The sequence below is a fragment of the Zootoca vivipara genome, chromosome 2 (assembly GCF_965207765.1).
Source record: "Zootoca vivipara chromosome 2, rZooViv2.hap1.1, whole genome shotgun sequence".
In the NCBI taxonomy this organism is placed as follows: Eukaryota; Metazoa; Chordata; class Lepidosauria; order Squamata; family Lacertidae; genus Zootoca; species Zootoca vivipara.
In genome coordinates this window covers 3,233,067-3,249,991 of record NC_142584.1, presented here as the reverse complement: position 1 = coordinate 3,249,991, position 16,925 = coordinate 3,233,067, and the positions used below count along the sequence as shown (strand labels likewise).

At 45.7% G+C, this 16,925-nt stretch overlaps 1 protein-coding gene and 1 long non-coding RNA gene across 4 annotated transcripts in view; one reads left to right on the top strand and one right to left on the bottom strand.

The window, feature by feature from the left end:
- The window catches only part of ESYT1 (extended synaptotagmin 1), a 59,067-nt gene extending 51,962 nt beyond the window's left edge, over nucleotides 1-7,105 (top strand). For both annotated transcript variants that reach the window (XM_060272151.2, XM_035102821.3), the window contains 5 exons: nucleotides 379-477; nucleotides 1,383-1,514; nucleotides 1,833-1,935; nucleotides 2,025-2,074; nucleotides 4,521-7,105. In XM_060272151.2, coding sequence (XP_060128134.1) covers nucleotides 379-477; nucleotides 1,383-1,514; nucleotides 1,833-1,935; nucleotides 2,025-2,074; nucleotides 4,521-4,554 — 418 coding nt within the window. In that variant the 3' untranslated portion in view covers nucleotides 4,555-7,105. The remainder of the gene's footprint in view (nucleotides 1-378; nucleotides 478-1,382; nucleotides 1,515-1,832; nucleotides 1,936-2,024; nucleotides 2,075-4,520) is intronic.
- LOC148686694 (uncharacterized) overlaps nucleotides 1-16,925 on the bottom strand; it is a 42,235-nt gene that overhangs the window by 16,097 nt on the left and 9,213 nt on the right. For both annotated transcript variants that reach the window (XR_015948353.1, XR_015948352.1), the window contains exon 4: nucleotides 15,938-16,016. This is a non-coding gene — a long non-coding RNA (uncharacterized LOC148686694). The remainder of the gene's footprint in view (nucleotides 1-15,937; nucleotides 16,017-16,925) is intronic.

The following is a 16,925-nucleotide window of genomic DNA, read 5'->3' as shown; positions in this document are numbered from 1 at the left end:
GGGAGCACTACTCTGCTCCATGTCTTGCAGCACGGTTCTCATTTGGGCTTTGGGAACACCAGCAAGTCTGCTTCCCCCCACCCCACCCCCCTGCAGCAATAAGAGCCGCAGGAAAATCTTTAGCCACCCTGCTTCTCCAGCCCTCCCTCACCGCTGTATTGTGTAGCTCCAACTACCTAAACATACTCATCGCTCATTCTGCTCCCTTAGCATCTGTGGGGACAACATGGACGAGGCTTTTACCATCACATTTCCTTCCTCCAGCTGCACGTGCTGCCAAAAAAGTGTCAAAACGTCTTGCCCTTTCCTCATCCCAGCCCCTGGTACTACCACGATTCCCCTAATAATCAGCTGTGCTTGTGTCTTTCTGCTCTGCAGTAACCTGGAGCTGTCAAACTCGCCCCTGGGTCAGATGAGCCTCACTGTCTGGTACAACATGGATGCACGAAAACTCATTGTCATCATACACGCCTGCAGGTAAGGGCTGGAGGGCTGGAGGGTGCAAAGAGGTGGCTTTGGCATGAGCCCCCAAAAAGAGATTTTCTTAACTGCACATAGAAAATGGGTACATGCTACCACCCAGAGGGTTTTTACTTTATGTATGCTTTGACTCTTGGTTTCTACACCAAGTGGCAGTAAAAAAAAAAGGACTGTAAGGGCACTCCCAGGTGACCTGATTATTGAGCACTCATCCCAATTCATTTGCAGAGGGATCAGACAACATCGGTTACTTGATGAGCATGCATTCTGATCTAGTTGCAAAGATGTTATGTAGATGCTGCTGCATCAAAACAAGCATTATCCCACACTTTCCAGAACATTTTCCCGTCACTTTCCTAATTGCTATAAGTCTGATCTTTGGGGAAGTTGGCTTGCTGCACCAGACCAGCTATAATTGTGCAACCTGAATTTCCTGGTACATGGTTGGAATACTAATTAATAAAAGACATCCCAACGTGATTGCTAATCATATAGTTTGCATAGAGTTGTATCTAATCCTAGCCCTTCTCAGAACAGACCCATTGCAATGAATTGACATGACTAACTTCAGTGTGTCTTCTCTGAGAAAGGACCAGCACTGGGTACAACCCCTAGAGAGGATTTCAATTCCATGCTAGTTTGATTGTTGCATCAGAACAAACATTTCTGCCTGACAGGTGGAACAATCTCCCTTCTCCTCTCCCCACACTGTTCTGGGGATTCTACCGGTATGGACCCTGACCCCCAACTGACTGAGAGGAAGGGAAAGTCCTGCTGAACCAGCTCCCATACTTCATTGAATCTGGCCCAATGTGTCATTAGCTTCTTCAAATCCCTCCTTGCATTTCATTTGGGGGCACTGAATGTTCCCACCCACCCACCTCTCTCTGCCTTCATTTCAGAAACCTTAAGTCAGGTACCAAGGATACACCCGACCCCTATGTCTCCCTGATCCTACTGCCTGACAAATCCCGTGTCACCAAGAGAAAGACAACTGTGCGGAAGAAGACCCACAATCCTGAGTTCAATGAGAAGTAAGGGAGGATGCCATTGTGTGAGGGTGGGTGGGTGTCTGAAAGGGTCTATCCGTGACATCAGATAATTTTATTTTGGGTTATTTAACTCAGTGCTAACTATTACTCCCTGCTTCCCTACTTGCAGTCACTAACACAGATTAGATTCCCTGCTCCAATGCTATGTATGCATTTGTATCAAGTGTGTTTGGTCAGTGGGAGGGTTGGGATTCACAGCTTTACCATTAAGTAACTCTTCTGTTGACCAAAAGGGGCAATTAAAATTTGTGGGGTAATCTATGTTAAATAGGCCTTGATACTCACTTGCCCTTTCAACAGGTTTGAATGGGATCTGACGTTGGATGATGCCCAGCGGAGGAAGCTGGAGGCCTACATCAAAAACAGCGTGTCTTTCATGTCCCGAGGGGAGCCGATAGGAAAGGTATGGAACTCGGGAGGAGCTGTCATTTCAGGCTCCTCATTGGAGAGGAACCGGCATGTGACTGCTTCCTCTGTGCTTTCCCCTCCCAGGTGCACATCGATCTCTCGCAGAAGGACCTGTCGCATGGTGCTCCCCAGTGGTGAGTACAGCAGGAGGGGCAATTGCCCCTTAGCGTATCCAGTATCAGTGGGCAGGCAGAGGAGGTCCTGCTACCTGGGCCGTCGTTTTCATAGAGGATGCAAAACGTGGTTTGAAGGAGGGATCCTCTCATTCTTGGGACTAGGGTAGGAAAACAGATTGTTCCGTATGCCATGCCACTGAGGATGGACCTGGGATAGCTTCGTTGGTAGAGCATGAGACTCTATCTCAGGGTTGTGGGTTCGAGTCCCACGTTGAGCAAAAGATTCCTGCGTTGCCGGGGGTTCAACTATAAGACCCTTGTGGTGCCGCCCAACTCTACAATTCCATGAGTCTCGATTCTAAAATTTAGTCTTTTGTCCCATAAAGGTCTTTCTCTGTCTGAGGGACAGTGAAGTATTCCAGGTGGAATCCACACTGAAGCCCCTTTGCTTGCAAGCCACTGTGGCACTTGCAGTTTTCACCAATGCAGTTGCTGCTCATTGGGCACATTCTATGGAATACAACATTGTACCTCCCTTGTCTTCCCACCTGCTTGGAGCGTTAGAGCAAGGTAATGGAGCAATCCCTCCATTGACTTGCATAGGAGGAAAGGAGAGGCTAGCTTCCTAGAAGAATCGGGGGGGGGGGGACTTCACTTACCCAGCAAAGACCCTGTTTACCGCAAGGATCCCTGTTGGAGGAGAGGTAAGATTTCTGGGGTTCTGTCCTCTTATTTCTTTCCCTTATGCAAGTTGCACTGGGAGGAAGAAGAAGCTGAATTCTGAAAAACGGCTGGTGGGAGGAGATGTCCACTGCCACCAAGGACTTTGCAATGACAGGGCCCTTGCTGAGGAGGTGGGATTTGCACCACCCTCAGCAGCTGTTTCTTGAGATCCAGCCTCTTTCTCCCCTACTGTGAATGTCAATGGAGGGGGTCACACTCTCAATGAACTTGCATGGGGGGGCAAGAGGATGCACCCCAGAAACAGCTGCAGAGTGAATGCAGCTACCACCACCGTTACATTCCTACTCACACTGAAGATTTGGGGGGAAAGGGCTTTTAAAGGTAACCACAGTTGCACAAGTGCACTTTAAAAGGAGCAGCATACAAAACAAAACAAAACACAACCCTGTGATGTCCATCCAGTCAGAGAAAAATGGGAGGATAAAACGCCCCCCCCACAAGGTTAAGTATTAAAGATGGAGCAAGGGAGGAAGGTTGGGGGGTGGGTGCCAAACTAGTTCTGTGAAGCCACGCCTGTTGATAATAAACAACATGCAGCTGTTTTATGTGAAAGTACTCAGTGAAAGAATCATGCAATAGCTAAAAGAGGTCCTGAAGGAGTCTGGAATTCATTGGGGGGGGGAGAAGTACTGGTGGTCTCATGAGCAAAAGAAACCAGAGTCCTGAACAAAAATGTGCAGAGCTAATATGGATTGGACCCTAGTCCTGGAGGCACTGTCCACTATTTTCCTTTTTCCTCACTCACCCATCCCTTTCCCCTCCATCCGACCTGGAATGTGGCTCTTTCGTAAAACTCTCTCCTTGAACTTGGAGCCTAGGCTGCAAGTACATATACAATCATTCATAAAAAATCATAGAATTGTAGAGTTGGAAGAGACACTGAGAGTCATTTAGTCCAACTTCCCTGCAGTGCAGGAACCTCACTTAAATCATCCATGACAGATGACCATCCAACCTCTGCTTAAAAACCTCCAAGGAAGGGAGTCCACAATCTCCCAAGGAAGTCTGTTCCACTGTCAAACAGCTCTTACCATCAGAAAGGTCTTCCTGATGTCAGAATTTCCTTTCTTGTAAATAGAATCCATTTGTGAACACCCAAAGCCCACAGATGCTGAGATCTCTAGAGTAAAGCCACAGTTGTCACAAAATCACATTGAGCATTAATTCTGTGATTGGAACAGAGTGATGCAAATTGCATGACTACCCAGGCACCTACCCAGGCTGGCAAGCTGGGACCTCCTGATTCACCCTCTCCTTCAAACATTGCCGTGCAAGCCTGTGTAGGGGACAACCTTGCACACAACCCTCTAGCAGGATGGGGGCATTTCTTCTGGTGGGAAAAAGGAGGGTAGCTGGAAGATTTGGAACAGGAGATGTTGTACCAAATTCCCTCAGACTTCCACTGCCATAATTAGGCATTCTTGAGAGTCCTCTGTGTATTACAAGGGCAACAGATGCTGCCCAGTCTATTGATGTGTAAATCCAATGACAAGGAAAGGAGCTTGGAGGAATGTGAGCTCCCATGGTTCTTTTTAGGGTGCATTCAGTGACTTACAAATGCCAGGATTTACATCCTTCAGCCTCCCCCAAAGTGGTATGAGATGTGGTTTCCCTTATTGTAGTGATTTGGAGGGTTTCAGAGTGCCTTAATAGCCTGAGAACCATTCCTTTGAGGTGGTTTTGTGCCAGAAGGACAGCAAAGGCTCTCCTTATCTTGCAGGTATGATTTGAAAGATGACAAAACCAGCTCCTAATCTCCACGGTGCCTCCTGTCTTGAAACTTCACCATCCAGGGAGTTAAAGAGCTGCCATTGAGACTGCTACCACCGTCACCTTTCGCTGGAGGATTCAAAGCTCACCCACCTGCTGGACAGACTCTTCAGTTGTATCTGGTTTTTAAGCAATCATAGTGTCGTGTTCTTAGAATCTTCTTTTTCACCAAGAAGTGACTCCAGGGTGGGTTTTTGAGGCGGTGAGGGATTCGCATCCTGCATTCTCTCAACACTGCATACCGCATGCTGCCTTTTTTTTATTGACCAAAGAAGTGGACCTTTTTCATCCTTCTGTGAGGATGAAGTTCCTTACAGGCTCTACAGATACCGTAGGCCGATGCTTTTTCAGCAGCCACTGGAGAAGAAGCTAAAAGGGCCAGGAGCGAATGGAGCCTGGGAGGTTAGCTAGAGAGGTACTAGCAGATCCGCATGGAGGTACCAAATATTCCCCCGGAATAACACTTGGGCAAATAACCTCCTTTGGAACAAAGGGCTCCACATCAGATCTTTTATCTAGAAAGGGAACATTCTGCAACAACCCTCGTCCTGGGTTTGTTTGGCTGGGAAAAGCAACTTGAATTCAGTTGTCCTGCTAAAACACTTTTCAAATGGAATTCAGTCGTTTTGAGTGACAGGATTTGAGGGGTGGAGAGTGCAGTGGCCAAGCCTTTTTTCTTTTCTTTTTTGCCTTTTTATCATTCTTTCCCCATTGTGGGGAATCCATGGCCGTGACCTCTATGCATTTAGCTGATGCCTGTCAAGTGATGTGGTGTGCAGACCCACAACCTCCTGGTAGCAGTTCATGCTAACCTTGCCAAACGTCACCTGCTCTGTCTGATTCTGGCTCCTTTGAACTGAATCAGTTTGTTTTTGGCTTCTTGTCCCACCCAGCTTTATGCTGCTAGTCCAAATGGACCGACAGCTTTCCTGAAGTATTGTTATTTGTACCACTCACGTTGCTATTTTAAAAAAACGAATGTTGTTTGGTGCCTTCTTGCACTCCAGTCCTGGAATCGGTGTGTGGAGTGTCAAACCTCCTTCACCCCAGCCTCCCACACCAAGTTCTAGGTCCGTGTGTATTCTGTAGCAGGAAATTCATATTCCATGCTCCAAATCAGATATACAGATATGCAGAATTTATCTATCTACCTGTACACAGAATTAACTTGCAATATTTGCATTTTCTGACTGACTTTGAAAATATATTTGCAAGGAAGGACGGGCATGAAGGCTTTGGCGCTGGAAAGGAGATTTGCTTCAAGAATCAAAAGGACACAGAGGGTGCCTCTCTTGACATACACCGCATGCATGATTTTAAGGTTTCCTCTGCTAGCATGAAATTTTTTAGAGCTGAGCTTTTAGGACCATTGCACACATGAAGACTAAAGGGCCCTTAGACACCCCCTCCTTTTTCAGAGCAATAAATCACTGCTTGTAAATTTCAGTGCTGTCCTACTATAGTGGTGGGGAAACGGCTTGATTGCTCTTTTAAAAAAATAGACCCCAATGGTTGGGCCTCCATTTATTCTTTGCCTTTCCCGTATCCCCAGGCTATTCTCGCTTGAGCTGGGCTTGGCGGAGGCCCCTTCCAGAGGGCTTGAGGGCGGGATGGATTTCCCCTCATGGAGCTCTTCAGCAGCTGCACTTGGGGTTGTTCTTGTTTGCTTTTGTGGAGGTTTGTTGTCTGCAGTGTTGCTATGAGAAAGAATCAAACCGCTTTGGCGATTTAAGCTAAATCCACAGGAAGCTAAATCTTGATAGATGCCTCAAAGTGGCTAGATTTATTCCGCCTCCGCAGACCCTGTAATCTGGGCCAGGTGGGCAGGATCATAGCGGCAGAGCAGCTAGGCGGCAGGGCGTGTTTCTAGCCTCTCCAAAATATGGAGGGAGGGGGAGCACTGTATTTGCTGCTCTGTCTGAAGCTCCACTGCTGAGCACTCTTGCCTCTTTGCTCACCTTGTTCCTACTGTTCCTTCCCTTCACAACAGGGAGCTACCAACATGGAACTCTCAAGTCCTAGCCCCCAATTCCTTTCCACGCATGTGCACTCACTCTTCGTCTCTGAAGAAGCCAAAACCATTAATTGTGGTCTATTTATGAAGAGTTTTTTAAATTGCTTGTTTCTACACGTATGACCGTAGTGAATGTGTTTGACACAGCAAAAGCGCCTTGTTGAATCTTCCCTGCTTCCCCCCAAGAGCATGTTGAAAGATTTGGGGTTGGGGGTGGGGGTGGCTGAGTGTGCCTGTAAAGAGCTCAATCACTTGTTGCCTTCCATGCCAAATCAAAGCTCCCGAAAGCACGGCTTTACTGCACGAGTGTGTATCTGGCACCTGGTTACAGGTAGGTAGCCGTGTTGGTCTGGGTCGAAGTAAAATAAAAAAATTCCTTCAGTAGCACCTTAAAGACCAACTAAGTTTTTATTTTGGTATGAGCTTTCGTGTGCATGCACACTTCTTCTTTCTGGCACCTGTGCCTCTTGTAGCCGCCACTGTAATTTGTTGTAGCAAATAAAGAGAGGAGGAATATGTGACTTTGCTTTAGTTTTTATTTACTCTTCTGCTGCCGCCGCTGCCATTACCCAAGCACTACCAATCAAAAGCTTGGTAGGAAAATTGATTTTATGCATGCAATCAGTTTGAGGTCCTGCAATTTCAGTGCTCAAAGTGTGTCTTCAAGATTTGAGAGTTTGCACGCACATGTCTTCAAGATGTGTCTTCAAGATTTGAGAGTTTGCACGCAAATCTTGTGCACGCACAAGATTTGAGAGTTTGCACGCACATTAGGACAATGAAGTCCAAAGAGCAACTGACATTATTCACATTTTGAAACATGCTTAACCAGTGTATTTTGGGGGTGCGCTACCTCCTAGTGCTGATGTCTTAAAATCTCTTCAGGCTGGTTCTTACACAAGACCCCATCCACCCACCCACCCTGTGTGCATCCCACACAGCTTGCATAGGCATCTAATGCCATTCTAGGTAGCTTTTCAGTGTGGAGCTGGAATCAGAGGACCAACTGCACACTGAAAGCGTGTTAGGCAGCAAATAGGGTGAGGCTTGACCTGCCACTACCATTAGGGCAGTGCATCTCCTGCAACCCCACCTGAAGCGTGCTGCTTGATATTAAAATTTCACTTTTTAAAATAACAAAACTGGCACAGTAGAGCTGATTCAATCTACGGCCTTCACAAGTGCTGCACATTGTTCAGTAAGAGTTATTGCAGTTCAAATGGCTTGAAAAAACCACCATGATCCCTTGCTAAATTTCAAACTTGTTTCTTGATATTGAGCTTGTGCCACTCTCAGCGTGTTTTATAGCCAATAACACATGAAGCTCACTTCTCCAGTTCACCTGCATGCTGAAGTCTTCACATCCGAAGCTTGCAGTATCTGACTCTCCATTCTGACAGTGAGACTAGCATGGCACCATCAAATCAGCTGGTATAAATTTTGCATGGGTGAAGTCGGTGGTTCTGAATTGTGGAGGAATAGGGCCAGAGACACTGAAGCTACAATTGCTGCACTTTCTTAAACATGCCCATTTGTCCCACACTTGGGGAACAATCTGGACTTTTAAATATACAGTGTATCTTTGATACAGTTCAAAATAGTATGTAACGATTTCCCTGTGGGAACAGTATGTCTGTGCTTTAGCAAGCTGGGAGTGTGACAAGCTCTCATATGTAGGGCATAGCAGATAACACATGCATTCTTTTCTGCTGGCATGAAGTCAAAGCAGGTGACTTGATTCCTGTTCTGGAAGGAAAGAAGAGGACTGCCCTTCAAAGAGAGAGACAGACCCCACTACTACTGGACAATTACTTTACCCCTGAAGAATCACCACCATTTCTCATGTCATCCCATCACTTAACTAGTAGCCAAGCTCCATCTCTTGGAATCTACTTCTCTTTCCAGCCTTGAGCTACAATATAATTTGTGTGTTCTGTGCTCCTGCAGTCACCTCTTATTGGTGACTTCATCAAAATTAAGTGGCAAAAAGGAACAGGCTTCCCACCCCCAGATCTGGCAAGGCAGCTTTGTATCTGGGTTCACTTCCAGACAAAGCATTTACTGAGCAAGGAAATTGTTTTCACAGATTTGAGTGGAGGTTATACAACATCACCGTCAAACAGAAATTATCTCACACTTTCCATTTTCCAGTCACTTTCTTACCACAAAATACCATTAAAAGTGGATCTGTTGTGCAAAAGTGACACACACACACACACACACACACACACACGTCAACCCATGACTTGTTTTTAGCTGACTTGTCTCAAATTCACCAGCATTTTAAAAGCCACCTACTGTTTTGAGATTTGTGGTCGTTCTGTTCCCTAAACCAAGGTAAAGGTAAAGGGACCCCTGACCATTAGGTCCAGTCACGGATGACTCTGGGGTTGCGGCGCTCATCTTGCTTTACTGGCTGAGGGAGCCAGCATATAGCTTCCACGTCATGTGGCCAGCATGACAAAGCCGCTTCTGGCAAACCAGAGCAGTGCACGGAAATGCCGTTTACCTTCCCGCCGGAAATAGATACCTATTTATCTACTTGCACTTTGATGTGCTTTCGAACTGCTAGGTTGGCAGGAGCTGGGACTGAGCAACGGGAGCTCACCCTGTCGCAGGGATTCGAACCGCCAACCTTCTGATCAGCAAGCCCTAGGCTCTGTGGTTTAACCCACAGCGCCACCTGCATCCCTTAAACCAGTGTAGGTGGATATTTTTTCTAGTCGCCTATGTCTCCTTTCCCTTCCTCACCAGACAAGGCCAGCTCTCGAATGTGTTGTGGGCAGGTTGCCTGGGGTCCAAGTTCAACAAAGGATCCACGCTCCAAACACCATTGGTATTCTCATTTTGCGTGGAACAACCAGTATGAGCAATGGGATCCGAAGCCACCAGAACCCTCAAGTTCGCAGGGCCCCATTATTTTTGGCCCAACAATCCTGAAGCCAGATGCAACCCACTAAGGGAGGGAGGGAGGGAGGGAGGATTTCCCAGGCCTGTGCAGAGCAGCATTTCCAGGAATCAGCCGGAAATGTCCATGGGGCAGAGTCTTGCCTCCCCAGTTGCTGAACCACACATAAGAAACAGCAGGCTATGTTACTGCAGATAACCAGCAGGGCCACAAAAGGGGAGGCTTTTCAAAGTTCACCCTCCTTTGGTGCCTATACAGTAATGTCTTTCAGCCAGGCTGAGAAATGCCTGCACTGCCATTGGCTTTGTCACCTGTCAAAAAACCCTGCTAGGATCTTAGCCAGCCTAAAGGATGGCGATAATTAGCATGCATGCCTGCACACAAACACACAAATCTGATTAAAGGGAAGGCGGTTGAGAGGTTCTGCACCAGCCTAAAACCTCCTTTAATAAAGTTGTATCTGGAATGTGCAGAGGGGGGAGTTTTGGCACGACAACTGGAGCCATCAATCCAATCCTCCTTAGCACTCCGCCAGCAGGCTTGCCTTGTGCTTCTCAGCTGCCCTGTCACTCCTCATCTCTTTTGTTAGCGGTTATAGGATAATGTGTCCGTTCTGGAGTGGGCATCTGGGAGTTGCAAAGGGCATTCCCCAAGCCTCTTGGACAGAAAATCAACACATTCGTGGGGAATTAATGGCTTCTTTTAGCCAGTGCTGGCTTCCAGTTGTTTCTGAGCACCAAGCAGATGCAGCTACATCTGGGGTGGGCCAGCTATCCATGCACGAGACACAGCTGCAGGGTGGCATTCTGGAGGGTCTCTCCATTGGCAGCTCCTCAGGTCCCCCTGCTTTTTTTTGGCAATGGGCTGCATTTGCTCTTAATACAATAGCAATTGTTTAAGCATGTTTCTGCTATTCCGAGCACTTCAGCTGGCTTATCACAACAATCCTTACAAATGGCCTGTGTAATAGGTCGCTACAATCATTCCTCGATTACAGATTGTGTTGTGTGTGTTAGCATGGCTGAAGCTAAGGCTGACAGAACAGTGGCTTGCCTAAGGCCATCCAGTGAAAGAAGGGCGAGAATAAGCTGGAAGCAGGGACTCCCAGGTCAATAGCTCAGCCTCTTAGCCACCACTGCCCTGCACTGCGCGCACCTGGGCTTGTCTCATTTTAAGTTACAGTAGGAGCAGCTAACGCTCAAGGCTGGGGATTCTCCCTGTTACAACTAAAATGCAAATCCTGCCCCAAGAAAAACTCAATTCTACAGGCTCCATTTATTCTGCATTTTTAAAACCTTTTCCCCCCCTCTAAATTTGCTCTGGCTTTGCTAGTCATTGAGGGGCAGGGGGAGCTATTCTGTGTGGGTGCATTACCCCCGCCCACACTCACTAGATCTCTTGTTAAGACACCTCTCCTGCATCAGCAAGCATTGCTCAAGCACAGTTTCAAGTGTATCTTCACCACTATAATGGCTAGAAACATTATTTATTTAAATGGATAGAGAGATCTGGATTCTGCAGCCCCTACCATATTCTGCAGTTTCCCTAAACTGATGTGGAACTGCAAGCCTACATGTAGTTCTGCCAGCAACCTGTTTCTCCTATTCATAACCTTCCCACCAAAGTCCTAGGAGTAAAACGAGTCAGTTGCCAAGGTAGGTGTCTGCTGTGTGGAATTTTAATGGCAACATTTTTTTAAAAAAAAAAAATCCTAGAATCAACTAAGGAGGAGCCTAGTTGGCCTCAATCTCCCCAAACGCTTGCACCTGTGCTTTTGCCACTTCCTGCAAGCACCTCCAGGAGAGGGATGTGGTACCTGCTTACGTCCAGTGGATAAAAACAAAATGAGAACAAAAGTAAGTTAACAAACTGAGATGAGAGCCTGCTTTGAAGTTGGCCTTTAGCATCAGCGAACTGAACCACAGAATAAATATTGAGCCTGATGGCTTGATAGATGAGCACTGTGCTGCATCATAGCTGCTCATCCCCCCCCCCCCAGCAAAATCCTGGCCAGCTCTGTCAGACCTTTGTATAGGCCACATTAATGATCTTCTATGCATGCTGTTGATATGTATAGAGGCTCACTCACATGGCCCATACCACCTGAATGCAAAAGATGTAAGTTTTTTTTCTTCTTTGACATAATTTGCTTTGGATCAATCAATAATAGAAACCAGCATTCCAACCCCTATATCTACTGATGCCACAACAGATGGGGGAAAAGAAAGGAAGGATGACATTCTGAAGGGCTTGTACTAGAAGGAGTCACGGGAACTTTTTCATAGAATCATAGAGTTGGAAGAGACCGCAAGGGCCATCCAGTCCAACCCCCTGCCAAGCAGGAAACACCATCAAAGCATTCTTGACATATGCCTGTCAAGCCTCCGCTTAAAGACCTCCAAATAAGGAGACTCCACCACACTCCTTGGCAGCAAATTCCACTGTCGAACAGCTGTTACTGTCAGGAAGTTCTTCCTAATGTTTAGGTGGAATCTTCTTTCTTGTAGTTTGAATCCTCATAAGGCATTGTTTCCAGGTCTTTGACCATTTTGGTTGCCCTCCTCTGGACACATTCCAGCTTGTCGGTATCCTTCTTGAACTGTGGTGCCCAGAACTGGACACAGGACTCCAGGTGAGGTCTGACCAGAGCAGAATACAGTGGTACTATTACTTCCCTTGATCTAGATGTTATACTCCTATTGATGCAGCACAGAATTGCATTGGCTTTTTTAGCTGCTGCATCACACTGCTGACTCATGTCAAGTTTGTGGTCTACCAAGACTCCTAGATCCTTTTCACATGTACTGCTCTCAAGCCAGGTGTCACCCATCCTGTATTTGTGCCTTTCGTTGTTGTTTTTTGCCCAAGTGTAGTACTTTACATTTCTCCTTGTTAAAATTCATCTTGTTTGCTTTGGCCCAGTTGTCTAATCTGTTAAGGTCATTCTGAAGTGTGATCCTGTCCTCTGGGGTGTTAGCCACCCCTCCCAATTTGGTGTCATCTGCAAACTTGCTCAGGATGCCCTCAAACCCATCATCCAAGTCATTGATAAAGATGTTGAATAAGACTGGGCCCAAGACAGAACCCTGTAGCACCCCACTAGTCACTTCTCTCCAGGATGAGAAGGAGCCATTGATGAGCACCCTTTGGGTTCAGTCAGTCAGCCAGTTACAAATCCACTGAATGGTAGCATTGTCTAGCCCGCATTTTACCAGCTTCTTTACAAGAATATCATGGAGCACCTTGTCAAAGGCCTTGCTGAAATCAAGATAGGCTATATCCACAGCATTCCCTTCATCTACCAGGCTTGTAATTCTGTCAAAAAATGAGATCAGATTAGTCTGACATGACTTATTTTTCAGAAACCCATGCTGACTTTTAGTGATCACAGAGTTTCTTTCTAGGTGCTCACAGACTGTTTGCTTAATGATCTGCTCTAGAATCTTTCCTGGTATTGATGTCAGGCTGACTGGGCAGTAATTGTTTGGGTCCTCTCTTTCCCCCTTTTTGAAAATAGGGACAACATTTGCCCTCCTCCAGTCTGCTGAAACTTCGCCTGTTCTCCAGGAATTTTCAAAGATTATTGCCAGTGGTTCTGAAATCACCTCTGCCAGTTCTTTTAATATTCTTAGATGTAGTTCATCTGGCCCTGGAGACTTGAATACATCTAAACTAGCCAAGTATTCTTGTACTACCTCCTTACTTATTCTGGGCTGTGTTTCCCCTGCTGAATGATCGGCTCCATATTCTTCAGGTCAGGCATTGTTTTCTTTTTCGGAGAAGACCGAGGCAAAGAAGGCATTGAGGAGTTCTGCCCTTTCTCTGTCCCCTGTTCGCATTTCATCATCTTCTCCTCTAAGTGACCCCACTGTTTCCTTGTTCTTCCTTTTGCTACGGACATACCCATAAAAGCCCTTTTTGTTGCTTTTAACCTCTCTAGCAAGCCTGAGTTCATTCTGTGCTTTAGCTTTTCTGACTTTGTCTCTTCATACTATGCCTATGAAAAAGTTCGCGTGACTCCTTCTAGTACAAGCCCTTCAGAATCAAGAATCTCAGCTTAGACCCAAATTGCTTCTGCCTAGCTACCAGGACAGAAGATGAGAAGACAACGAGTGCTCATGGGTGCAGAACCACCTTAAATAACAATCAACAGTGGTTGTCCATCCTGTTTCACCGAATGAGGCAAAATATGAAGGTGTCACCCAGTGGCATGCACTCTGTGTCATGCTCCCCCACCAAAGCGTAGCTTATCGGGGTTGCACAGCTGTGGCTTCTGCATTCCAGAAAGATCTCATTGAGCTTGTTGTCGAAGAGACAATGGAGTGCACGTCAGGAGGTGAAGTCACACTGCTGGAGAATCACAGCCCTGCTGTGGCTGCAGAGACCAGTAACTCATAACTGCTGCCTGCCATGTTGTTTTTGCTGCGTTAGCAGCACAGAAGTGACTTCCCAGATGACAAGACTCACTGATGTGGTCCAAAGGAAAGCAGAGCAAGATGTCTGGCACCAGCTGGGCTGCAGGAGCTGCTGGAAGGAGGCGTTCAAGGCGCCATCCAACTGTCTTAGGGGCTCCACTCTGGATTTGTGCAGGGTTTACTCCCTAGCCTTTTCTTCTCTTGAAGATGTCCTGCAAGGCAGCGGCAGGGGTGGAGCTAGCTGCTCCGACACCTGGAGCGGCACACATGCTGTGCACCCAGGGTGGGGCTAGCCAGCCATGGGGGTGCCACGGCAATGTCACCCCCCTCAGGGTGGGCCGCACCTACCGCACCCCTTTTCCTCCGCCGGTAGGCAGCGGGTACAGTTTTTTCCTTGGAGTTTACTCCCAAAGCCTTTCTCATGAATGAGTATAGCCACAAGGCAGTGGAGATAAACATAAATACTATAAATAATAATTATAATTATTATAATTATTATTATAATAATTATTATAATTATAATTTGTTGTTGTTATTTATACCCCGCCCATCTGGCTGGGTTCCCCCAGCCACTCTGGTGGGAGGGTGTTCCACAGGACGGGTGCCACTACCGAGAAGGCCCTCTGCCTGGTTCCCTGTAACCTGGCTTCTCGCAGCGAGGGAACCACCAGAAGGCCCTTGGAGCTGGACCTCTGTGTCCGGGCTGAACGATGGGGTGGAGACATTCCTTCAGGTATACTGGGTTGAAGGCCATTTAGGGTTTTACAGGTCAGCACCAACACTTTGAATTGTGCTCGGAAACATACTGGGAGGTGGCATTGCAATGTCTAATGTTTTACTAAATCAGTATCACAATTTAACAGATGCAAAAGCACAAATTGTAATGACATCATCTGCATAATAATAAATTCACAGCAGGATAATATAATATACAGTCCACAGATAACAGGGGGCTGCTCTCAGCTGCTGTATACAGTATTGCATAGCTCAGTGGGAAGTTGGGCAGCCAGCCCGTTTCAAAACAACGCATGAAAAATCGTACAGTCCATTTATGGGAGGGGAGGCATTTACATCAGAGCAACATCTGCAATATTTTAGAGCCCCTCCGTTGCTGCATCTTGAGCATAGGACTCCACACTTAATAATGAGGACAGAGTACTTCAATACAGTACAAAGATCAATACAGTACTGGATAATACAATAAATCAATACAGTACTAGATAATACAAGAAATCACTACAGTACTCTGTTGAATTAATGTATTAAGAAATTGTAATTATTTCACGTGCTTAAAAAAGTTATGGAATTGCCAGTTTCAAGTAGGCACAAAATAATACTTGCTTGTTGTCTTCGTCTTAATGCAACTGTGACTTTAAATCATGATAAATAAAAAAACTCATTGAAATAACTAGCTATATTGTGAAACAATGCACCTTAAATAGATGCTGGGTCTCGCTACTTCCATAAGTTAATTTTTTTATATTAAAAGTTTTAATTTTTTAGCTATTAAATACTGTACTGTAATTCCAAAATATTTAATCCTCATCCATTGCTGAGTCATGGCACAATGAGCGCAACAGAACACACACTTCCTGAAAGCGTTAGATTTTATAGAAAGGAAGAGCCTATGACAACCCCCATTACTCCACCCTCTTACTAATTACCCTGACCATAGGTATTAATTCTAATTATTATGTGTGCCAACAATGCCCTTCATGGGGAAGTGAAACTGGTCGGTGCCTGCCCCAAGCTGCTCAAACTCTAAAATTGCAACAGGGAGAGAGAGAAAACAGAGGAAGGGGAGAGTCAGAGCCAGAAACAGATGTATGTACACAAAGGCAGATACATTTGCTGCCAGGAATTTGGGGCACTTTCAGACTGTCACTATTTTGGGGTGGGATTCAGTCGCACCCTGGCAAATTCAGGCAGCACAATTAAAGCTCATTTAGGACTCTTGCAAAACAAACTCCAAAGATCAGCTATTTTGCAATAAAGAAGGTGAAGGGGAAATGCTCTGGGATAACACTTACTTGATAGAGTGTTGTTTAATCTCACCATAAACAAATTGGGATAAATGCTCATTAAACTTGGAAGCGGTCTTAGTCCAACCTTTAAGGGAAACAGAGGACTATGATGAATGTCTGTCTCAAGCTTTTACCTCTGTTGATATTTGCACACAGAGGGAAACCCACCCAAATAAAACACTTCTTACAGACAGAGGCCAGGATCACAAGACTGTGCAACTAATTCATGTGAAGTATTCTTTACATCCATGCAGTGCCAGTTTTACGTATAAGCTAAATAAGCTATAGCTTAGGGCCCCACTCTCTTGGGCCCCCCACAAAAATTTAAAGGGGGGAAAACTGGATGTACATTTCCAAAATATAAGATAGAAAACAAATAAAATAAAACCTACATACAGTTAGAGCTTAATAATTATTTCACTATTAATTTACTTCTTATTAATTGCATTTCACTATTAATATACTGTAAATTGTATTTCAGTTCAACAATTACTTTGATAAAATAGATATTTTGTTATGTCCAAATGGATTTAGACATCTATTACCATATAGCATATATTCAACACAAAAAACAGTGACAATTTGTTGTTGACTAAGGACAGCTGGACATATAAAGGGCCCCATTACCTTCAGCAGCTTAGGGCCTCATCAGACCTCAATCCGGCCCTGCATCCATGTCTAAGTACTGTATCTCCAATTTCCATCCAACCCAAACCGAATATTTTGCAGAGCGAAAAGCATTGTGTTTATTGTGCCAATCAGGCTGCAATGATTCTAAAACAGCCTCTAGCTAAACAAGTTATTGCTTTTCCCAGGGTCTGTACTGTATTGTGATGTGTGCAGCCCCTGCATTCTGAGTTGCCAAGAAAAGGGGTGGGGGTAAGGTTGAAGAGATCAGTGCAACTAGAAGAATCAACATACTCCACACTGGAGAAGCTCCTATATAATTGTGCCCTAATTGCACCCTCCCCACAATAGATTAGGTCCTATGCTG